This window comes from Chiroxiphia lanceolata, chromosome 9 (genome assembly GCF_009829145.1).
Source record: "Chiroxiphia lanceolata isolate bChiLan1 chromosome 9, bChiLan1.pri, whole genome shotgun sequence".
NCBI classification, from domain to species: Eukaryota; Metazoa; Chordata; class Aves; order Passeriformes; family Pipridae; genus Chiroxiphia; species Chiroxiphia lanceolata.
Window position 1 is genome coordinate 17057416 of NC_045645.1, and position 25348 is coordinate 17082763.

Below are 25348 nucleotides of genomic sequence, written 5' to 3' on the forward strand. Positions count from 1 at the left end.
ACATTTAAGCACTAACTGTAGTACTTCACTGAATACAGTATTTTTATTTTCTGTGTTTTGGTTGCAAATCAGAACACAGTATTAGAAGAGTATACTGCAAAGTACAGTGAAGCCTTCCGTAAGGTTGCAACACTCATTTAAAAGCATATATTCCCTAAATCAACTACTGTGCTTTTAATAATTATCAGCCATTTTAGCTTGAGTTCCTGAAAAACAACTGTGAAGTTGCTGTAACAATAACCAAACACATGGCTATAAATTACCTTACAAAACGCATATGCTTCCATCTGAATGCTTAGTCAATTAAAATTTTATCTTCACATAATACAGCTGAAGAGACTATTTAAAAATAAGATGTGAACCAATTTCAGCTTGATCTGCCTCTCATTTCTCAGATTCAGTTTTAAAGCATTCAGACTGATGAACTGGGTAATCATTGACAATTAAGGTATCACTGGGAAAGACAAGATTTGCATTCTGGAGGTGTTTACATCCAGCAGAAGCTACCTTTTTCATTTAGAAACAAAAAGGGGAAAAGAACAGAGAATAAAACCTTCAGCACATAATTATCAGGACTAAGTTACAACAGGCTGATTACCCCTGCCCGTAACTCCTCAAATACCATTACACATACTTAGCATGCCTCAAAAGAAAACTGTATTCTGTTAAAGTCAGGCACAACTTCCTCTATGCAGTTCTTGATTTACCACCAGTATGAGGAAGAAGCCACCTTCCTCTTAACTGTTTGGTTATCCACCACAACTTGCCTTTGGCAAGTTTCTGTATTTAAAGGTTAGACAAGCCAAAGACAGATTAGTACCATCCAATAGTACAATGATAACCTCTGAGTAAACTTCACACTTCATTATGAAGTCATTCTGGTTCATCTAAAAACTCCCTATAAATACTTCAGCACAGGAAGAAATAAACTTGTGTGTAATTTGGGCTTCTGGTGATGAACTTCAGTCAAAATACTCCTCCTCTACCCATCTCTGTATTCAGAAGTGCTGCAGTGGAGAATTTCTTTATAGACACACACATCCAGTAAGCACCTTCAATACTTACCCTTGAATGATCCAACCTGTGCTATCGAATCTCCTTGAGCAGATTGCATAAACCTCAATAATATATAAATACAAACACATAACCTTTTTACAAATGACATGTTAACCTTCTTAGAAATACTACGGTTAGGTGATATTTTTGCTACCAACAAAAACGCATTTTGTTGAGTTTTTTTAATCCCACGATGTTAGCTGAAAGTATCCTTAGGCAGTTCTTTTCATACATTCCTATTCCGAAATTCATACCCAAACATTACAGTTTCTGTCATGCTGAAACAGACTACTCAAGACTGGAAAATACGTAGATTATAAAATACATAGGATAGATGCTGTATCTTTAAATAAGCACAGATAAACTATCCAGCCACTTACAAGTTTACAGTGCTATCATTTTTGCTAATCATAAAGAAAGATGAAATAATTGGGGAGAAAAAACATTAAAGCAGATATTCGCAAGACAATACTGAAAACGACATTGCCAAGAACAAAGCTACTGGCACTAGCACGTGGTAAAAAATTTACCAGTGTAAAGTAAAATGCCAAAATTCCAAATAAACCCATGCATTCCCACCAGGTGGAGCCCTACACAAACGCAACTGCTTACATTTGTGTTGTTCCCATTTCCACGCTTGGAAACAAAGTTAAAAGCCTGTTCAAGTACAAATGTTACCGATGCAGTAGCCCATAGCGATCTCCTAACTGAAGCCATTCTAGCACTTTCACCACGTTGTCTAATTCCGATGGTTCTCAAAACCACACCACTACTCCTTACATTTCAGAATTAGCCAGCTACCAGGCACAAATCTGTCCATAACCACATGGATTTACAGTCTCAGTTCCACACACATAGTCAGACTATTTCCTATAGTCATGTTCACGTTTAAGTGGAGGAAAACAACGCTGCAAGCATGCAAGTAGGAAGCGTGGCTCTTAATTTAACTGCTCATTCTTGTATTTTACTTACTCTCCATTCTCTCAGTGCCTGTCCAGTCTTCTGCCCTTACAGCTCCAATCCAGCCAATTTTGCAATCCACAGCTATTTACGGTTCTGCTCAGGATCAGTTCCCATGCCCAGCCAACCTCTCAGGCCTCCCCATCATTGTTCCTCAATAAGTTCCCAGCATAATTAAAGGCATTAGCTTTTAAAGACATATTACCTGTCAATTAACTAATAAATAAATGGAGTACCTTAGTCTCTTCTAATAAGTTTTAACTACATACGGGTCATTAATGTGGATGCCTCCAAAAAACACATTCTAAGGGCATAATAGTTGAATAACTAGAAGTCTATCATTTCTCACTGCATTTCACTTGAAAGATTACAATATATCTAAAATGTTGGAAAGCACCACAAGACCATCCCCATCTTCCTAACTGTTGTTTCTTCACGGTGCTGTTTCCTCCTAAAGAAATTGCTCATGTTATATAAACAGCAGCATTTCACATGACAGCTCATCAGTCACTCCTTGCAATTATTCTGGCATACCTTTTTTACGCTGAAATGCAATAAACACAACATTCTAGAACTAGTCTAAGTTATGATTTCCTTTCTAACAGTAAATCTCATCTTTACCTTCCAAGATGAGATACAAGTATTTCTTGGAAGACGTATAAAACCAACTGCCCTACTGACTTAATGGGGCCTGGTAAGCAGCTGCAGTATGTCGTAGTTTTAAAAAATGGTATTTCATACACCTGAAATGCCCAAGATTCCAGACAAGTACTTAGATACCACTTAAAATAGTATGAGGATATTCACATCAGCACTAGTAGTGCACAGTTTATTCAGCAAGTGAAGATGCTGAAACGGCTTCCCCCACGCCCCAGGAGAAGACACTGGGCACTTTAAGTGGCTTAGAGGAAGTAACTTCAGACTCACAGCAATAGTCTGAAGTCGTGCACATTTTACTACCTAAAACACAGAGTAACACGAACACAGTACTATACTATATAAAAATTATTTTCCTGCTTCACATCCACATAAACCCACATTTTTTAATCAAGTCCTGTAGTTCCAAACTCAGGGACAACATCCTTCCACTTCAGTAAGCAGTAAATTTTAGCATACTAGGAAAAACCCAAATATAGATACACAGAAGAAACGCTAACATGAAATAAACTGACTTAGAAGATACACTATGTAAAGGCATTGTAAACCAACTCCCAGATTTGAGTATTCAGAGTGACACAACTTGCAATGGGTAGATTCTTAGCATGAAGAAGAGCTACTAAAGGCTGTATGTGTGTGGTTTTGTTAGTATTTCTTTGGTGTTATGTGGGGGGGTTGGGTTCGGTGTTTTTTGTTGTTGAGTTTTTTGATTGGTGTGTTTCATTGTGGGTATGTTGGATTTTTTTTATAAACTGATAAACTTACATCTATCCAGGGTTATGGATCTCACCTATCAGTAAGAACAGACCAAAATTTTGTTTAGTCTAATTTGTATAATTTTAAGAATGCAAATCACAATGAACAAGGATTTACAAGGACAGCACAGAGACCATGTCATGATGAGGAAAAATAAACACGAGTGAAAAAGATGAGATGATGTGCTGCCAGGCTCCTTACCCATTGCTGCTGTTGTTGGAGCTCCCTGATGGTATTCTCAGCTTGCTCCAGTTTAGTAATGGCCTCATCACTCTGCTGTTTGATGGTGGCCAGCTCCCGTTTTATGAGGTAGTTTTCCTCAGCCTCCTGGGCCCTTGTCACTTGTCCCTTAGGACATAATTTATTTTTTTAAGCACTTAATGACAAATCCAAGAAAGACTGCCTTTGTGATGTTTAGCTGCTTATTTCATCAGATTGGTTTTGCGAACAGCACAGATACAATTGGTAGAAATTTTAGGACAAGGTAGTACTGAACAGCTGCTTTAGTACTTTAGTACAAAGTTCAGTATCCGTTTAGCAAGCACGGTTTGGTACTTGCATTCAATAAAATTCCTTTCATGCATTATTACTCAGTAGTACATGCACAGATTGAAGTTCACAATATTCGATTTCAGTGTTAATACAGTGTCATAGAATCCATTTGTCATAGGAATTTGTACCAGAAAAATTACATTAGGTTAGGAAAATTACTATAACGTGCAGGTATTGGGTTTATATATTTTTAGTAAACAAAATTAAACAAGTTTCTAGCAAGATGTTAGCTCTGTATTTATTCCAAATCAGCAAAGCAGGGATAGGATATAGCATGCAAATATGCATGCATTAAAGCAGTTGGAGTTTAAGAGTAGGAAGAGAGTCATACAGTAAAAGACTAAAAGACTATACCTGTATCAATCTATCTGCCAAGGAAGCACTTTCCTACAAAGGAAAAATTCAGATAGGAATAAGGAAAAGGAAAATCAAAAAACAAGGGGCTGATAATAGTGACAAAAAAGACCAAGAGCTAATAGAAAGAAAATGCCCAAATTCTACCTATTTTCTGTGCAAACCTTTTAGCAAAATTAACAACTTTTCATATAAATTAAGGCAACTCAGCCTGAAAGTCCCAGGAAGCAGCCTTTTCTGCAACAGATTTAACACAATCCATCTTTGATACAGAAGGTTTCAAAGCCAAATTTCTGTAACACTTAAAATTCACCTACAGGAGAGTAGGTATTTTTCTCTGGACGGCTTGCTTCCCTAATTAACAAGAGTTACTGATGCATTATCTGATATGATCTAGTAGATAGATGCAAGACTACAGTCCACTCACAACATGAAACAAAGGCATAATTTGAGCACAAAGGAAACTCCACTAAGCACCAAGGTGCTCATGCAGAGCTACAGCTTCCAGTAAGATGAAGCAGGAATGTTAAATGGTGCAAACTGACAGACAAGTAGGAAATGTCAACTATGACAGCTCATATTTTGTTTTACTGAACTCTTGCAGTAACTCATTGAGCTGTTTATAGATTCTCTTTCCTTGACAAACTTTTGCAAGAAAGAAATTTTCATTTTTTGCACACTGAAAAGCACTACCCCCCTGCAGTTGCATTTAATTAACTCCTACTTAATCACTCCTGAAAACACTCAATGTTTTGCACATTCTACAAACACATCTATCCACAGACTTTCTTTGTCCTTGGAACTGTTATTAAAACTGAAGTTCGAACTAGTTGATAAGAGCTAATACTGAGAAGTTAAGGTACACTAAGAAAATCACAACTAAATCATATGAGTTTGGATGAGGGAAAAAGTATTTTTAAAATAAATTTCCAACAGTAGAACTGAATGTGTTTGTTCACACTTCATGATCTGTTTCTCAAATGCTGTGATGATAATGATCATCAGAAATTCTTACTAATAAATAATATTTTCCCATTTTGCAATGTTTTAATTCCAATCAGACTGGGATACTCTGAAAGTGAACTCTGAAATTGTAAATACAGAATGTGCAAAAGCACCAGCATCTGGGAGTTCATCACGGACTTCATAATAAAAAAAAATTTCCAACCCCTACAAGTTAAGTATAAAACAGAGATACTTACTATTATATATTTGCCAAGGAAATTGAAATGATTCACTACAGTTTCAAGCTTCTTAAAGACAGCCTGCTCTTTTCCATTCATTTTATCAATGCTTCAATATTAGAAACAAAAATATTCATGAAATTGTATTTTTGTTCACAACTTTCACAATGCGTCCTTATGCATATTTTCCAAACTAAATTCAGAAACCAATTAATTAGAATTTGACATAGATGGACTGTTCTTCGAGAAATCATAACAGATTTAACATCTGAAGTGTGACATGTTCCAACTATGCCACTCTAAACTGAAACTTTACCATTTTCTTCCCTGTGAAACACAATTGTTTGCAACTCACAGGAGCGCTCAATTCCACTGTTTGTGGTGAAGATGGCCAAGAATGTTCTCATTCTAGAGCAGAGCAGCTCAGATGCAATCTACCACGGGAAGCATGATACCAGGACATAGGAGAGGCCACTGGAGAACAATGCCTGCATGTTGGCAGTGTATTCACAGCAGTTAACATGCTTACTTCTGAAGTTTTACCCAGTTACAAAGAAGCCTAACAAAACTCTACTTCAGACTAAACCCATGAGAAATAAGTCTTTAGACATTCTCTCCACCATGTATCCAAAATTCCCACAGAAGTTCAAAATTACACAGAGCAGATTAATGGCAGTGTTCCTGTGAATGCTGCAACAACACCCTCTACTGCTGTATTCACTAGTGATGGAGTGATCTGCCTTCATCTCATCTCTCTGGTCATTGGTAGGTCTGTCATTTTGCTCCTACATAAAAACACCCAACAACTTCAGATTTTCAGAACTGAGGATTCTCTCACAAAAACCTCTTTTCCACCCAAGCACTCCACTATATGCAGTCTTCTCCACTTTAAACAGATGCTTCTAATTCAGAAAGAAAACAGTACAATTGAAGTTGGGTATGTGAAAATGTTTGATTTTTTAATCACTGTGAGTCAGACATAAAAACCTTACACATTTACTGACCCTAATTGCCTGATTATTGCCATGCTATTTGGCTAAGCACTGTTAGTAATCATCATAGATTAGAAGGAAAACAATAAACTATAATTCTGAGATTTCCATTTCATATAATAAAATTTCCATAAATTTAAGCATAAATTAACACAGATTAAATCTAATCCCCAACATACTCACTTTTTCTAGTGTTTCAATGCGCTGCTTTAGGAGTCTATTTTCAGTTCGTAACCTCTGGAAGGGAAACAATTCAAAAATGCATTTCTCAAATTATGAATTGAAAGTCTGATAAAAGCCAAGCAAGCTAACAACATTTTTACCTCATCACATCTATGAAAATCAATATAAGTACGAAAATAATTAGTGACCTTCTTAATCCCTTTTATATGATGAATTAGCTCTAAAGATGAGTTTAACCAGCAAAGATGAGACGACGTCTTGTGTTATACAAAAGCATCCGTGTTACATGAGCTGAAAGCAGCACATCTGCAGGTGAACCACAGGGCTTAACCCCACGCTAGACCTGACAGCCTCCCCTTCATAAAAAAAGCAAAAGTCTTCATGGTTAAGGGACATGAAGGTGCACTCCCGGCACTAGGACAGGCAAATGAGATAGCTGCAAGGTTTCCTTCCTTTTCCTCATAATAGTTAGTGTTAATCTGTAAGGTTATACTGAGAATTATTTACCTCAGATGCCCCAGAAGTAAGAAGGAATTGTACTGCATTATATACTTTACTAGTGCACTTCCTGTAAATTTTAGCAGTCAGCATTCAGATAGAAGAGATCCATATCCCTAAGAATAGAGCCTTGGATATCAGCTCAATAAATGGTTTATCTGCCAGGCTAAAAGACAAACTCAAAATGTGCTTGTTTTTCTATCTCTCTAAAACAGTCTCTTCCGTTAAGAAGCTCTGCTAAGTCAGAAACAACGTACATAAGTCCCAGAGTAGGACCTAGAAACAGACAGCTGTGGGTTGTTGGGGTTGGTTGGTTGGGATTTTTTGGTTGGTTTTTTGGTTGGGGTGTGGTGGTTGGTTTTTGCCAGCAAAAACCAACATGCTCCCCATGGGGGGGAGCATGGGGAGAAGCAGAGAAGGATTTGAAATGAATTAAAATACTAGAATCTAAAGTTACAGTTGTCTTTCATATCATTTTATTTGTCCTGTTCTGCAGAGAGCTGTCATTTGAGCCCTGCAAATCTTCTGATTTCAGATGCCATTACAGCATTACATCATAATGCTGCTAATGCCTCACTGCCTGCTACAACAATAACAAACTGCCTGAAAAGGCTCAGAACACCTTTGTGCTCCCAGGTGCATGTCAGTCATTCTTCTGAAGAACTGATGCCTTAAGAACTGACACTGAAAGCAAAATGACTAGAAGTGGACAGGAAGGAAGGCTGTACCTCACTCCCTCTATAAGCTTTATTTAATGCACTTGCCCCTCGGTTCTCCCACTGCCTTTTCTCACAGAATTGTCTAAAAACATAAGAAAGAAAATCCAGATCAAACAACATGCTGTGAAAAAAAAATGAGAAAAAGGAAAAAAAGGCATCAAAAGCCTATTTATGTCTCAAAAGGAAAAAGATGCAGTGATTAAGTAGATACAGGAAGTAGGTCAGTTAGTAAAAGGGAAAAATAAACTGCACTGGTAGGTTGGCTTTTCCCCCCACAGTCTTAGTATTAACTGCAAAAGCTCCAAAAGAAAAGGTGACTGCAGACAGAAGAGTCTCCATTTTGAGTCCAATGCATAGGAAAAATCAAGATCTCAAAAATCAACTACAAACCACTCAAATGCATTCTGACAAACTCTGCCTTAACATGTGTCATACAAAGCTCCCGTGTGGGACACCTAAAACTAAACCAGCATATTTGGAACCCCTGATAAATGAGGCCATCTGTAAACAAGCTTTAGTCAGCAGGAAATAATAAAAAATAAGTACAGCAGGTCTCTAAAGATTTTTTTTTTTAATGTCCACCAGAAATCTCAATAATTTCACTGTAGGTATCCTTTATGAACAGATATCCCAAATACAAATGCTGAAAGAAAAGAATTTGGGGACTTTAATTACATGTCCTGCTACATGTACAGATCAAATATGTAACCCTCCCCCCTAGGAATTAAACTGATTCATAAATAAATTTGTTGAGGCTTTCTTACTTTAATTTCAACTTGTTCCTCCATTTCTTTTGTCTTTATTGTAGTGTATTCCTTTTCTAACCTAAAATAGTAAATTAGGATTAGAAAACTTGTGGATAATTTACTTGTTGGTGTACTAACTAACAAATATCAGTAGAACAGAGATACAGATTATTGATATTTCCTCTGAAATGCACTCCTGTAAATGCTTAGACTAGACATTAAATTTAAACATAGATGTGGGTAGGTATGAACAGACTGAACTAGCACTCCTTTCCCTGCCTCACCCTGAAAAAAACCAAACAATCTCCCCTCCCCTCCAAAAGCACCCCCCACCCAGCTTTCCTATTCAGCTCCTGTTTATTTACAGAAGTGTTGTAATTCCCCATTCTTTCTTCAAAAAGGTTTTTGGTTATTTCTACAAAGAAAAATAGCAAATACTGCTTTAAAATAATTTTCTTACAGGCAGAACTCAGCTTTAATTGTTTATATAGCATAAAACAAAAAAAAAATTAAAGATGGAAAATTAAAAAATAAACACTGAATAACGAGTTTTAAAGATAAACAAACAGTAGCTCTTAGCAACAGTATAATCTATTTTCTCAAAATGCTATACCTACTTTTTCATCTTTTTTGCATTGTATTTGACTTGGTAAGATGCTTGGATTAATTTGTCTGGACCACTGTCAAACTGATGTGGAATGACCTTTTGAAAGTGCTAAAAGCAATCAGAGCACAAGATTACACATAATTAATAGCTGTGAGGAAATACACACACACACTACACATATCAGACATCTCTCAAAATTATTATAATCATATATAAGTTATAATCATAACTTACCTGTAACATTCCTTCCATGTCAAGTTGCAGTAACTCTGCCTGGTTCATCTGAAGTAGTGCTAAACCTACTCGAAATACTATTTCTAAACCCTGAAAACAGAAGTTAAAAAATATCCAACAATTATTCATGGCATCATCAATAGTGCGATGCCTCTTTATTAACGATGGAAATCTCACCCAGTTTCTCAGACAAGCAGAAGGGCTACAAAAAAAGTCTCTCAACAATGGGTTCTGGGTTTCTTAGTTTGTTCCAGGGACAAGCAGTCTGGCTGTTTGTCCTGATGTCAGACACCCCCCTCAGAGAGGCTACTGCTAAAGTAAAAACTCAAGTGACAGGAGTTCTCTAGGTCAGCTCCATCAAACATTTTAAATATATCTAGTAGAAAAACACCCAAGTACTTCTCCAAAAAGCCATTTTAATTTCAGACATGGTACAATACAGTTAACCTACTGAAACAGATATAAGGGAATGTCTCCATATATACCCTGTCTCAGACATTCTTGAGGGTAAGCTAAAAGGATCCACCTTTGACTTACTATTTTCTAAAAGATCACTGCAGAGCATAAATGGACCACAAGCTATGATTTGTTACTAGTTACAATGATGCAAAGATCTAATCCTAAACACAAGACAATGTGTCTTTGTGATAGTGACAGTGAAAAATTCCGTAAATTTCTTTGGCTACTTTTCATCATCCAGACAATAGAAGTTACTAACACTCCCTCTTCATGGCTTGCACATGCCCATGGAACTTGACTTAGGCCTGAAAGTAGTATTAGCTTCCCCTGCAAACTTACTGTACTACTGAGAAACTGATGTCCGTGCTGCATGCAATGCTACTGCACTGCACCCAGAAAGAACAGATTTGGTAACCCCTCCATAGGTTAGAGCACAAAGTTACACACAGGATCCACATTCAGAGACTTAGTTCCTCTTCCTTGACAAACTACTCTACACACAGACACCTTCCCCTTAAAATAATCTGATTGGTGTAAGAACTAAAAAGCAAATGACTGCTTTTAACACCTACTCTTAAAATATACCTTATGAGCATTTAGTAGTTACCTCAGACATAAAGATATCAAATATTCTCGTTGCAATTGGTAGTGGAAAAGTTGTAAGGAATATAGTTAGAAACCACGATGATGCATACATAGAAGTATGAAAACTCTGAGACTGAAAGTGCACATAAAGCTCTGGAAGATGCTCCTGGAAAAGAAGAGGAATAAAAAACACAAGTATGTTAAGCTTCTGCTTGCAGTCTTAGTGCAGACATGGTTTTGACAAATTTTGAATAAAAGAAGAAAATAAGTGATATTTAGTACAGACAACAGCTTAGCAACACAGGACTAGGAACGCTACGAGTCATCATTATCAAGAACCATGCAACAGAAGTCCCAATATAGAATGTTCTACAGCACTTCCACCCTGCAAAGCACAGATTACAAAAACACTTCCTGATCCTAATAGGAAGTCACAAACTTATAAATCCCTAAGTAACATCTAAAATGGAACAAAAAGAGCTGGAAATATCTAAGGATATCCTACCCCTGATCATCATGTTATAAACTGGATCACAAAACACAAACCTGTTTTTCTCCATCAATCTGACCAGGAAGACGGTGCTCTGAGTTATAATCTGAAAACAATTTCAATTCCACATGAGGATATCTTCCAGTTTCCATCTTGTAAAATAGCTAAAAATTGACTATGAAGACTTTGACTTCCAGAGTCTTCAATTCAAACAAAATTAGACTTTCATATGCCTAAAACTGCAGTGATACAAATCCTCATGCTTCAGTGTTTAAAGCCAGTCAGTCTGCCAAAGGTTAAAAAAACGTATCCCACAGAGCCACATGCATTTACTTCTGAAGTTCTGAAACTAGCTACTGTCGAGAGTGCAGCCCATTAGCCAACAGATATGCCTGCTCTTGAACTGTAATTCCCAAATTCCTTATTAATAGTTACTGAAGAGAAAGTTTAATAGATTTTGTGTGTACCTGTATCATGCATTCAAACTGGTACATACAAAGGCCCAGTTCAGCCATGCTTGGTTTAAAGAGTTCTCGTAGTCTGTAATCTTGCATTAATTTAACAAACACACAGAACGCCTCTTCTTCTGGCATCTATATTAAAAATAAAAAAGCACAGTAAAAACTCTGGACAAATGGAATGATATATCAAAGTAAGTGCCAAGGAGGGCACTGCAGGTTGGGTGTGTGTACGCACTGGAGTTTTTTTTGTTGTTGGTTTGTTTGTTTGTTTCAAGGTTTTTGTTTTGTGAACTTCTGCATATACTAAATTCTATCAAATTAATTCTAAACTGAAATGGAGGTCTACAAGTAGTTTTTTATTGTATACTCTACTTTGTCATAAAACAAAAACCGATAATACAAACACAGCTTTAAAACAATCAAATCAAGTGTGAAGTTTCATTTCAACTCTGAGGAGATTCAGTGTAATAGAACTGAAATGAGAAGTTCATTAATAGTTGAAACAACACTCATCAAAATAACTTGCAAGCCTACAGTCCTACCTTAGCTCTGAGAAATAAATGTATTCTCTCACTCCAATATAGTATCTTGGCAAATAGAACAACAGAAAGTAAATCTCATTTCATTTGCAGAGTAAACAGCTGCCCTTGACAACTCCATTTTATCAAAATGAAGAACACTATTGTAAAAATTCCCAACAAGTCACTACAATGTATTATGCATTCTAGCAGGGATTTTGAAGGTTCCCATATTTAATATTATGCTTACCTGCATAAGCAGTAATCCAACTATAAAAGCGCTTCCTTGACAGTATCCAACCTCACGATCCACCAAAGAATAAGCCTGGGAAATAAAGTTAAGACTCTCAACAATCAAAACCTCATCACCAATAAAAAGTAATCATAGTTCATCCTGCTATCTTGCTAATAACTCACTCTTCCATTCCAAAATCCAGCAAGGGCAGACATTCTATTCAGAAGTTTTAGTCAGATGTTCTAGTTGCTGCTACAAAGGGTATGAAGTCTGCTCTCTGATCACCTACAAAGCTGAGAGTAAGGCAAACCTACCAAAAATACAAGCAGTTTTCAACTACAAGAATTTGCCAAGATATCAGAGCCAGCTGGCATACAAACCACACAAGGTTACTACTTCTATAAGAGACAGACCAGACAAAGAAACAAGTTGGTTTTTTTTCAGAAAAAAATAATGTGCTGCAGTTTTATCTATGGGAGGATGAAATGTGTTGATTTTCACGCATGTAGCATCTTCATTTTAGAGTTATGGAAGTTACTAAGATCTGGAAACCTGCTAACTTTTCTGTTGAAACTATGGCATATGGAAAGGTCTGTCTTTCAAAATTTAAGCTCTAGTACAGTGAAGATAAAATAATGCAAACAATTTTATGCTGGCATTTCTTATTTTGTTTTTGGGCACTGGAACAACTGACCATTAGCTTGTACCTGCCATTTGCTGCTACCACTTGCAGGTTCAGAAATACTTGAAAACTGAATACTAGTTCTGACTGTCGATGTTCTTGTCTTGGTGAATGTTGTTTACTTCATTTCATGGCACACTTCATTCCACTGTACTATCAGCAGTTAGCATGTGACTTTGTTTTAATGCCTCCTTAATGGTTTTACTTTGTAAGAGATTTAAAAAGCTTATAGGAATACCATTGGAAGCTCTCTTTGAAACTGGAATGTGATTTGTTAAACCATTCCAGTGTCAATGGTTTAAAAACGAGTAAGTTGAAAAAAACCAAACCCATAAAACCGGTGCAAGTTCACTCTACACAAGGCAATCCAAACTTTTGTGCATCTTGTTGCTAATGTATTTTCAAGGGCTGAAATACTGACTCACCTTCATTACATTGAACAAGACCTCCTGCCCAAGGCTATCTTTTTCTTTGAAAAAATCATGTTCAGGGTATGTTCTAGCAATGTCCCTTCTTATTAATTTTTCACAAGGAGATGTCATTTTCAAAAGCTCTGAATACTGATCCTTAATTGGCATGCTTTGAGCACTGCATAAAAGTTGCCAAACAATTGCTCTGAAGTGATGAGGTATCCCTTTTCGAACCAGCTCCTAAAGCACAAAAAGACAAATTAATTTATATCTCCTAAAAATGTAAACTTAAGCCTAAAGAACAAAACACTTCAAATTAATTTCTTCGTAACTTCAGAAAAAATTTACATCACAGCAAAAACTAATCATACAGTTTATAACATGTAAACTTTAATTTTAGTGTGATAGATTATTAAGTTAACAAAAGTAAGCAGTTTCTGAATGATTTTCAGTGGCTAAATTACCTAATGAAAGGAGTACCCTATCCATGGTAACCTACTTGAAAAACTGAATATTCAAATAATTTTATACAAGAACTTTCATTAACCAGAATTTAATACAATTGTTTCTAAATTTCACAAAAGACATAACACCCTTTGGTAAAATTTGTACTAAGTGAGATTTAAGAAACCACCAAATAAAAATTTTTTCCAAGATAGGTAAATGACAAAAACTGAAACTAACCGTAGCACAGCCAACTGCAACAAAAAAATATGTACAATAAAAATATAGAGGTCATTTAACAAACTTGACAAGTTGTGTCTAATTTCTCTGGTGTGCCAGTATTTCCAAGTTGCCTTCTAAGAAAGTATCTAAATGCAGTTTCAGACACCGGACCAAGAAAACATTAAGTTTACATCTGTTAAATTAACTAATTTACTTTATCTTAAAAAAAAAAATCAGCTAGATATTATATGATTTAAACATGCACAGATCAGTAGAACTAAAAACCTGTTACTTGTGTTTTAAGAAATCACAAGGACAAATAGTCTTGCTGCTTAATCTGAAAACCGAGAAAGAAGTATTATTCAGGAATTTTACAGACTGTCTTAGTGGTCCTTCCGGCAACTAGAATCAGTCTGATCCAGAAGATTGTCTCTTCAAGATGTTTCCTTTAGTCATTTTTTGTACCTTAAGAACTGTTATCAAACATTTTGTCTCCTAAAGGATAATTTCTTCCACTATTATTTATTCTGAAGCCAGAGTAATCAATTTTCTAATATCCCTAAGCTCTCCATCCATCCTTCCTCAGAACCATCATAGTAACGCCACTAAGACACGCTATGTTATTCCCTTAAAGATTCCCAACTCCAAGCGAAGAATCCTAACAAATCAGCTTTGCACACCTGCCTCTAGCTATCCTTTGTTAACAACACACTGCCAGACCGTACATCAGTCATCTAAAGCCTCAAAGGCTACTAATAAAGCAAGAAACTAATTGCTAGTGCTTTGAGTTACCATGTACCTGCTTGACAGAATAATAAGGTTAACCCCTCCAGCTTTCCTAAAAGGAGCAGCAGAAAACACCCCTACTAGGCAGCACTAAAATGATGCTACTCTACACAGGATTATGTGAATCAAACAGCAGGCCTTAAGTCATCCTTCAGAATCCCTCATAAATGGGAACTGAGTTCTGAAGTGGATTGAGAGACATAAGGGTGGAACACATCACCTATGGAAGAAGGTATAGATGCCTATGCTTAAAACTTAAAAAACTTACCAGATTCCTAATAACCTAAGAGCATCTTTTACAGCCAGGACAAAAGACACCCATGTTGCTACCTATGTACCTACCGGCACAATCAGGAAATAGGAATGGATGTTCTGATATTCCATCGTAAATGCAGACTGACAGAGTTTATGCTGACTTTGGACAAAAAAATACTGAGAATTATTTAACCAGCAAAGGAAAACTTGGCTAGTTTTCAATATAATACTAGTTAGCAATATAATTAAATATTCCCTGAAAGTTAGTCAAATGCTCCCCAAATTGTACTTGACCAGCTGTAAAAACAAGTGATACTTGTGACAGTTGATAGGGTTCAAACAAATTCTAACTAACCAGATCTACTTATTACCATCTCACTTCTCCTTTCTCTTGCCAGGTTCATGTGGCCTTCTTTTCACGGCCTTTTGGAACACCTTTCCAGAAACTGCTTTCCCTATGCAAGCAGGAAGTCTTGAGTTCATTTTCTTCCCTTGTTTCCTCTCAAGTCATGTTCTCTCTTCACAACTGCTTCACATAAAAGACACTTTACTTTAGCCCACTGTTCTGCCTTCCCACAACCTATTCATAGACACACATTTCAAACTGTTCAAAAGACCCCAACATTTGTATTCTGCACATAAAACTACAGACTACAGCCCAATAAAGAACCAAAGCAGAACAGACCTGCCTACAAACAAAGAAATCCCACAGTGCTGTACTTGCTGCCACTGAAACATGGATACATTCAAGTGCACTAGATGCTTTTTAGCTTGAATTTAAAATGTAATTGAACTCTACTTCTGTGCATGCCCACACCTAACCCAGACTGGACACGCTGCTCAAAGTTTGCCCTGGGGTCAACATACTTGGCATGCAAAAAAACCTAAACTCATGGGAGCCTCATACAGTAGAATTATCAGCTCTTCTGTTAAGAATGCTTTAAAAAGAGAGCTGTTCAGTGGGGAAAATAATCACAGCATCCAGCTATCAGATGCCTTTAAGTTGATTTTCAGTAATTCCATTTTTGGAAACATGAAGCTAATTATCCCTGTACTCACGGAAATCTCTCATTAGAGGTAGACTGAAAGCTTTAGTATTCAAAATACGGTAAATGGATCTAGTTTTCAGCAGGAGACATTTGCTGGGCAACAGTTACATAGGAAGCACTAAGGCCTAGGGATGAAACAGATTCAACTGTAAGCTTCTATTACATATTTATTTTAAAAAAGTAAGCCCAACAGGAAGATAGAACACAGTCTCACTTATATCATAATACAAATATATCCAAAAAACCCAGTGTCCGACTACTACCTTAACTTGTTTTTCTTTCTTTTTCCGTACATCTTCCCATTCATTCACAATCCTCCCCCACAGGATCCATGAGTCTTCTTCAAGGTGGCTGAGATTGCTGGAAGCTGATGAACTAGATACAAGAGACGATCCGCTGTTTCTTCTTGACCCATTTACTGATCGTAAGGATTTGCTGTCGGTTTCCAAGAGTCTGCAAAGAAAGCACACAAAAACCAAATTCAAGTTCTTCTAATCAAAGGATCACACTATTAATTGTTTGTTTGTAAGTCAGTTCTTCCAATCTCTTGACAAAGAATGCACCCAGAGGTTCAATGAAACATCAATTTGTACTACATTTGAAAAGAATTGTTCAATGTTAGTGTTTTCTCTTGAGATCTCAAGTAATGCTGCAGACAGAACAGCTCACACTGCAGCATTTTAAGAAATGGATAAAGATGTCACCCACGGCTGTCATGTATCAGACTGACAAAGAGAACCTAAGGAAGTTAAATATCCCCAATGATAGTTTCAAATGTCTGAGTACTTAAAAAAATACAGTAATTAAAAAGACAAATAATTAGCCTCCTAAAATTCTACCTGATGAAACTTTTTTAAAACTGACAGTGTAAATACAGACAAAATAATTAAAACCCGATGGAATTTTAAAATATCTGGCATTTGCTGACAACTGTTCACAAATCAACATGCTGTTTTATAAATGCAAGGGAGAAATTTCTGACCTAAAGACTGGGGACCAGGTGACAGGAGTGATTAGTACAGCTAATGAATGTTTAATTAATGCGCAGAGTTCAAACGTGAGAACCTCTGGGGTTATCAGGCAGCAGAGTACACATAAAGATGTGCCAAGGGCCAGACAAGTTCCTGAAGAGGCTTCCCTGTTAGCTGGTTGCTATGGCCCTCAGCTTGGCAAAGAGCTGGGATTCTGGGCAAAAAGGCATGCTTTGTTTATCCTCAACTCACACTGAGCCCCATAAACAGGGGGAAATTTTTTAGACCATGTGTTAGGTAAGAGCAAGAATTCAGACTAACTTGAAAGTGTTTTGCTATACCAAGAGTTTCATTTGTGCTTTAATTTCCAAGAATTCCAACATCAGTATACAAGAGCCACGTGGTTGAATAATTTCTCAGTGCACCTGCACAAAAGCTGTCCCTGCCCAGCATTTCAGCAAGGTTATGGTCTAGATATTTAATAAATTATAAGCTGAGGTATACTGTACCTGAGATGGTACACAAACCTCAGCATACCTACAATTTTTAAGCTCTCTGCTACAATAGAGATATTTATACTAGCTTTCCCAGCTTTCACCTACTGGTGTTTATGAAAGGCATGGGAAAAGTAATTTAATTCATAACGACGAGTACAGTCTACAGCAGTATTTTGTTTGGAAAAGGGTAATGCCTCCGGGAAAAAAAAAAAAGCAAAGCCTTTTTAAGACAAATTTTCATTTAGTCCATGTTAATGGAATGCAAAAAATCTAGTTTTAAAGAAAATATTTTAAAAATCCATTTTAAATGTTTAGAAGCATGGCTTATATTGACCCATAGTGAAAATGTAGTCTGGAACTCCTCTCAATCCAAGATAATGCCTAAACATCAAATTCAAAGTAATCACAGAGCAAAAACAAGCACAGAATAAACATTAAGATGACAAAAACAAGGTTCTAACTAGTCACTTCCAGTTTTCACAGTTTTCTATAGAAGTTACGCTAAGTTTCTGCAATTTGACCTTACCTGGATAAACTCATTGTTCTTAGATTTGAAAATCAGAAGTTCTTTTTACAGTAAGTAGCAAGTTCTGTGATGTTTAGTCACTGCTTTCTTTCATTTAAAACTTTATAAATGATTTACTAATGCCAAACAGTTGCACCAGGACTCTGGACTGAGCTACCTCATTATTCTGAGGGGACTTTCAGTATAATTAGATTACAGAATGCTACCAGACATAGCTTGATACAATTTGAGTTCTTCCCTTTTCTAGCTGTTTAACTAATTCCTATTCTCCTTATTGACATAAAAGCCAACAATGAAAAGGAAATCTTTAAAAACATGCATCATCAGCAGTTCTTCCAGCAAGCAAAAACAAGAATGGTTCCCTCTGAACAGAGTACAATTTCTTGTCAACAAAGTGCCACTGTGCAAAACTGCAGATGCAAACTGTTCTGAAACTACAGTGAACCCAGCATGAGAGCATCAAATTTCAGTATTAAAGGGTAGTTCTCACGAGGAAAGGTACACCTGATAGGGTAGCTTCTCATCAGAATTCATACACAAGACTAGTGTGGGACCGAACAACAGGTCTGGCTAAAATTAAATAAAACCTGACAAGATTTGCTAATTTATTTACTAAATGAAGAAAGCTGAGTTGAAAAAGAAAGCCCAAGCTCATATTCTTCTTTCAACAAGCCAGCTAGTCTAACTGCAGGGCTTAATGAGATGACTCTACATGTAAAGACATTACGCTCCAACATAGATAAGCCTCCAAAGAACAGTTTGCGTTACAAATAAAAGTCAGTTTGCCATGAACAGGAGTAGAAAGCCTCAAGATAATGCAAATTAGCTTTCTTAAAGCACTATTTAACTATTTTTTCTCTTCTCTCGATAATTTTTCATTTGCAACAGCAAAATTACATATAGTTCATCTTCAAAGAGAGACAATCTCAAACCACAAGGAGAGAGGATGATTGTGGTTCTAGAAGCTTCCTTCTATTCTCAGTCAAGAACTAGACAGATATATCAATTCCCTGCAAACTGTACTGCTATTAGGCTGCAGAATATGAACATGAGAGAAGACTTGCCAGGGACACAAAGGCCCCTCTCCCTCAGTTACTCCTCCTCCACGGAAGTTACTACCTCATAAGTGAATCAGCAGAGGCAAACAACACACAACAACAAACAAAAACCACCCAACCAAAAATAGAGTACCTCAACTGCCTCAGTGCAAAGTCCAGTCACATTCACAGAAGCTGGAACTAGTCGGAGTTAAATAGCAATCCCTGCACTGCACTACAGCACAGGGATAGCCATCTCCAGCAGGTATGAAAGCCCTGCAGATACCTGCCAAGTCTAAAAATCTATTTGGGCTCAAGTTCTTTGCAGTCAACCTCTCAAGGACTACTGAACATATTTATCAAACAAAACCAAATTTTGCAAGAGGACAGAGGCTTAGAAGTCCTGCCTCGAAAGTGCAGGTGCGTACGGGTTCTGGAAATTCAGCATTAAGAAATTATACAGTCCAATTCCATTTTTTAGTGACACTGCAAACTTGCAATCACTGTGCACATCAAGAGCAACTGATACACCTAAAGATGCACCTTGAATTGCCACACGTGCAAAAAAATACGCACCTCCTGAAAGACTGCCAAGAAAACGGTTACCTACTATACCAAAAAAAAGGCAAGAAGAAGGACTAATTAGGAATTACTACCCGTAGTGCTAACAGCAGAAACGTGGCTGAACACTGTTCTATCTCTATACATAGAAAGTTATGTAGTTAAAAGCAAGAACTGGGTAAAAATGGAAAAAATAGAAAAATGGAATTTAGAAGTACTTAAGATTTCAAGAAGCTAATAGGAAGTATAGTTTTGACCTTAGACGGTAAGGTTATACACAAGTCTCATCCCTGAGAACTCTATTTTAAACTGGAGACCGAAAATCACAGATTCAGCATAATTTCTTACTATTAGAAGCAGCTGCAAATGCTCCTGTAAAATCAGGAGAGAAAAACCCTTTAGAGTTCACACAAAAACAGAACTTGTAAAAACATAGCACAAGAATATAAGTTCTTAAACCTTAGGGCCTTGGAATTGAAGTGTTGTGCCATAACGTTTTACCTACCCCCCTTTAACAGCCTCTATGTTGCAATGCAATAAAAGAATTTCAGTCTCACTGCTGTACTTCGAAGAGCAAAAAGTTTTCCATTCACCTGTCTGTTCCTCAAGGTTTTGCCGAGTAGTTCTAAGTCGTCTGGGCTCAGCTGTGTTGGTGAGGATGGCGACAGGGCGGGTGTGGACAGAGTGGTGGAGGGGGATGTTGTGTGTAAGGAGGCGATGGACTTGCCACCTGACTGGCCATTTGACTGACGGTGTGTGACACAGTTGTTCTTCACCCATGAGAGAGTAGAGCTCAGCTTTCCTGCAACCTGTCTGTCGCCACCTGTTAGGACAAAAGAAGAGGATGCAAAAAGTTGTTCTTTTTTAATTCTTTTTTCCACTAAACCTGCTGCAACAAACAAAGGAAAAATATACAATATGCACAAGGGACACTGAGATTATTATCTCTCCAGAACCCCAAGGCTGTCAGAAGTTACACAAGCATCAACAGCATACAACATTATAGAAGTAACATGCAAGTATGCTGCTCATCCCAAAGACAGACTCAGAGAAATTCCTGATGTATACTCACAGAGCTCATCTCTGCAGTACAGAAATACCACAGGATCCAGGATCAGCTCCGACTTCCCATTACAAAAATAAATAGAAATAAAAGCTTATTTTAAAACATCTTGATAAACTAATAATGGTACAGAAACTGTAGAAAAATAGATATAGCAACAATCAACTGCTTTAGTGATAGGCACTGAAGCAGTACAAGTAACAAATATCAGTGTAAACCCTCCAGGCCACCCACTGCTCACCTTCACTAATCCCTACGGTGGCAGGACAGAGGAGCAGGGACACCATATTTCTAATCTACACCAAAGCAAAAGATCCTCTAGCATCTGCCAGTGTGCAGAAAACAGTCTCAAAGAATTTATGCCCAGGAATCTACAACAGCTCCCAAATGTCTCACACTAAGGCATCACACTGCCGGCTCTGCTCTTTCCTTATTTTCTCTTCAGGTCACTCCCTACACCAAGTGTCCTTAATCCCCAGTCTCACTGCCAGTGCCTGGACAGGCCCGGGGTTTTGGAGGAAGAGTAAGAGGTGCTACTTGAGCAGTCAGGGAAACAGGGGGTTTGGGAAAGTGAAGGTTACCTGCCACTTCATTAATTCTGCCAATTCATTAATCATTAATTGCTGCTATTTCTTGACCAGAGTTGTGGGGTCAGAGCAGTCAGAACAGAGCCGCTGCTCACTCAGGAAATGAAAACAGCAGCCCTTTGGGCGTTTTGTAGTGAACCCCTCACTAGAGCTTCCTTCAGCATCTGAAAATACAGGGCTTTGACCTACAGTGACTCAGAGTTTAATTCTTCCCCAGCCCAACTCAGAGAAAATCCAGATGCACCTCAGAGGAAGGGCTAGCTGCAGAGCAAAGGTTAAAACTTGGCAAAACAAAGGCTGAAGAGGAACTTTTGAAGTGGTGTTGCTGGTAACTATTTATTTTGACCTTTGCTGATTTCCTCAAAACACTGAATTACTCAATTGTTGCGACAAACAATTCTGCAGTATAGCCTATAAATAATTACTAAGATACTAAAGACACTGAGCTACAGGGAAAAAAAGTCACTTCTGAAGATCCTCCAATATTATCTAATTAAAGTAAAATTACTGGAATGAGTAAATCCATCTCATAACACTGTGCATTTATCTGAAGCACAATATATAGACTGAGTGACTGGTTGCTAAAGCAGAAGCTTTTATTTGGATGCAATGCTACAAAGAACTTTTCTGTCAATCAAATACAGCATTGTTTTATTGTCACTTCATATCAAAAGGAAGACACACTGAATGCCTTCAGATAACAAGAGGAACACCACAGGTCAAACCCAAACCAGTAGTACTCAACCTCCCCACTTTCTCTCCACCAACAACATGACACTGAAGAGCTCTCCTAGAAGACTGCAAAGGGGTTTCCAATTTCCATATGTTCCACATTCACTCTGAAAATGGCATCAGATTCTGCCAGAAGCCTTCAGATGCAGGGTGGGAATAGTAAGGTCCCCAATGCAAGCATCAGAAAGATTCCAGTTGGTTCTTATGTCACTGTGGGACAGAAAGACTCAGGTATATCAATTACAAAAAAAACCCCAAAACCAAAAAGCCAACCAAACAAAAAAACCAAAACACAGAAATCCCAACATATATATTTTAAATATAATCTTGGAAAAAGTTACTTTCAACACTAGTATTTGACACCATCTTTTATACAAGAAAGGAATAAAAATTACTAGACGTTTCAAAATCCTAATTTTAGTACATTAATATTTCACTCTCAGTCTATATCCTTTATTCACTGTCACTATGAAAGGATAAATTACTGCTGTTTCACTTTGAATGAAATTGCATTATAATGAAGGTAACTCATACATCTTACTTAAGACTGATTATTTTCTCAAAGGCTTTAAACTGCTTAAAATATCACAAGTAATGCAACTACTCCAAAAATAAGTGCCAGCAGAAACAGGGCCAATCTTAACAACACGGTAAAAATGACTGCCATACACAGCAGGCTTTAAGAGTCACCCGTACTAAGAATCTTAGGTATAAAGATTAGGAAAGCAGTGATTTTGAGTAATACCCTGTGGTGCAAATAGGAAGAGAAAATACATTCAATTTTTTATCTCTTCACAAAGTAACTGGGAAGATTTAAGGCAAAAAAGTAAATTCAAGGTCAATCTGGCCTATAAATGTGAGGCTCACACTGCATGGTAAGAGCGCTGAAGTGGTGGGTGGTGTAGGGGACAGAAATCAAGAACTTTGCTAACATTCATTCACCAAGATTTCATCAGGCATTAAACAAATTAACTCAAAGGTTTGGAGAAGCCAATTATGTGAGGAATATCAAGAAAAAGTATGGTCAAGAAAACCAGGCAAACCAGCATTTTAAATCAGTCAGAACAATGTATCTAACAATGCTACTGTTTCTAAGAGCAGCTCAGAGTTTCATTAGAATGTATCAGAATACAAAACTATTCCTAGCCATCTCTCTGAAAGCATTGACACATAGAGCAAGCAAAGCGTCCAGCTGCCAAAAGCAATATTTGAAAATCAAAAGGCTCACAGTGAAGTTTGCACAAAAAAACACATGAAGAATTTGTCTGGAGAAAAACAGCTATGGCAGTCACCTAAGGCCAAGCTAAATTAAGAAAAATACAATTCCGATATAACAGCTAACTAGTCACACCTACATCGTTTTTGTCAGGGTTTTCCAGGTTTTCCTAAAACTTTAAAACCAGCTCTCTTAAATTGTCAGCATCAGTGAAGACTCTTGGACCTAGACAAGAAGGCATTTAGCTATCAGTTCATTATCTATTTCCCTAAATAGGATAGAATAACAGGAGTTTTCATATTTCATCATTTCACCTATGTTAATTTCAAAATTTATAACAGTGGCAGAAGATTTCAAAGAATTATTCTCTGATAAGTGACTTAAGACCTTCCAGAAAACAGGTCACTGAAATTTGAAAGTGAGAAAACCTTGGGCTGTGTCCCAAGAAACCTGATCTGAACAAATGCATACCTCATACCTATGACTCTAATAAATAAACATCTAGTCAATAAACGTAGGAACATTAATTGTAAAATAAGTCACATGCACAGTTTTAAGCCTTTCTTTCTGCTGTGTGGTTTTACTCTAATCTGAAAACAAATCAGTATTTTGATGAGAAGTGGAAATAAAATACTCTGGTTTAGAATTACAATGTTCAGGAAGTCAGTTTTAAAATACTAGGATTTCTGAAAGTGAGTATACATTGTCAGTAGTAATTTTACGGGTTTGGTTTTGCTTATTTCTTTTTAGTATGTCTTTTCTTTTGATTCCCTTTAAATACTAACATGCAAATAGAACTTAGTCTAAATTGTAATAGAAAATCACCACCAATAAAGCAAATTATTTTGATATTAGTTTATTTGTAATGATTCTCTTCAGAAAAGTATGGAAATAGCAGTTACATTTGTTGAGCTGATTTTAGTGATGTGGAGAACACAGAATAGCAATGTTAACATGTAAAGATCCAGTTACTTGAGTTATTTTATCAAATTTAAGCTGCAAATCTATATAGTTTAATTATTTTTTCCTCCTGTAAGGAGCAACATATCAGCATTCCTATGGACACACACTGAGTGCTCCTATACTTGCCTTTCCAACTCTTTACCCTCCTCTTAATAAAGACTGAAAATCCCTTCTACATGTCATAAGCTTTTCAACTCCATGTACACCATTCCATCCAACAGGGTAGTTTACTTGGCCATCACTAAACCGCAGACCACTGCTCTCTCCCACCGTTCTGCTGACAACCCCTGCAGCAAGAAATCTGTGTCACTCCACTAAGACAATACGTACCCACAGTACACAAGTGAATCCTGCTGACTCCCAAGAGATATGTCCCTCTTTCCTCTGACAGCACAAAGGGTAGAGCTAAAAGTTTCTCTCTAGCCCTGCTAGAGAAACTGAGGCTTCTCCAATTAAAACTCAGTGACAGCAATAAGAATACATTCACTATGAATGATGGCTGATAGTTTCACTGGATATCACCAACTCCAGGAAAATTTGTATAAGCACTTGGTTTAACCTCCCTGCTTTAGAGATGTGATTTTGCTTAACACAGCATTCTGGAAACACTCAAGAAAGCAAATCTCATTAAACCTTTAATCTTTGTATTTTTGGACAGTCTTCTCAAGGCTTTCCTAAACAAATGTTTCTTTAAAAACCTGGTTATTATTTAAACAGTGACAGATCTGCAGGCCTTTTGCCGACAAAAACGATGCTCTGCACTTCAGTTACAAAGTGTCCTTCCCTTTGCTACTCTTAATTGCAGTGGAAGAGATTATAGTCATGTGCTCAGCTGTTTGTAGCAGTAACAAGGACAGCCAGATACACCACAGTGCCCCTCCTAAGATCTTAGCTAGGCCCCAGTGATAAATCTAACTGCACGAGTCAGGACTTCTGCCTTAGCCGTCACTCTCCCACCTCTGCTGGTCCCCCTGTGCCCTGCCGCACCTCCCCGCTGGAGCTCTCATCTTGTAAAGCTGCTCCACCTGGTGCCTCTTATACCACCGGGCCAGCAGCTACAGAGAGCTCAAGCCCAGGCTCCGCTCCCCAAGCCCCAACACT

At 37.3% G+C, this 25348-nt stretch overlaps 1 protein-coding gene and 1 long non-coding RNA gene across 7 annotated transcripts in view; one reads left to right on the forward strand and one right to left on the reverse strand.

The window, feature by feature from the left end:
• LOC116791186 overlaps positions 1-24176 on the forward strand; it is a 69431-nt gene extending 45255 nt beyond the window's left edge. For 2 of the 6 annotated variants that reach the window (XR_004358634.1, XR_004358635.1), the window contains one exon: positions 16421-17762. This is a non-coding gene — a long non-coding RNA (uncharacterized LOC116791186). Of the gene's footprint in view, positions 1-5876; positions 6105-16420; positions 17763-18976; positions 20616-20639 lie in introns of those variants that run through there. The other 4 variants (XR_004358633.1, XR_004358638.1, XR_004358636.1 and 1 more) reach the window with 3 other exon arrangements.
• Positions 1-25348, reverse strand: part of LOC116791185 (EVI5-like protein) — a 99473-nt gene that overhangs the window by 40770 nt on the left and 33355 nt on the right. The window contains 15 exon segments of the mRNA XM_032696952.1: positions 3631-3777; positions 4336-4368; positions 6695-6748; positions 8676-8736; positions 9275-9372; positions 9499-9588; positions 10565-10708; positions 11500-11625; positions 12262-12336; positions 13354-13578; positions 16358-16547; positions 19459-19460; positions 20280-20404; positions 20407-20452; positions 20454-20509. Coding sequence (XP_032552843.1) covers positions 3631-3777; positions 4336-4368; positions 6695-6748; positions 8676-8736; positions 9275-9372; positions 9499-9588; positions 10565-10708; positions 11500-11625; positions 12262-12336; positions 13354-13578; positions 16358-16547; positions 19459-19460; positions 20280-20404; positions 20407-20452; positions 20454-20509 — 1472 coding nt within the window.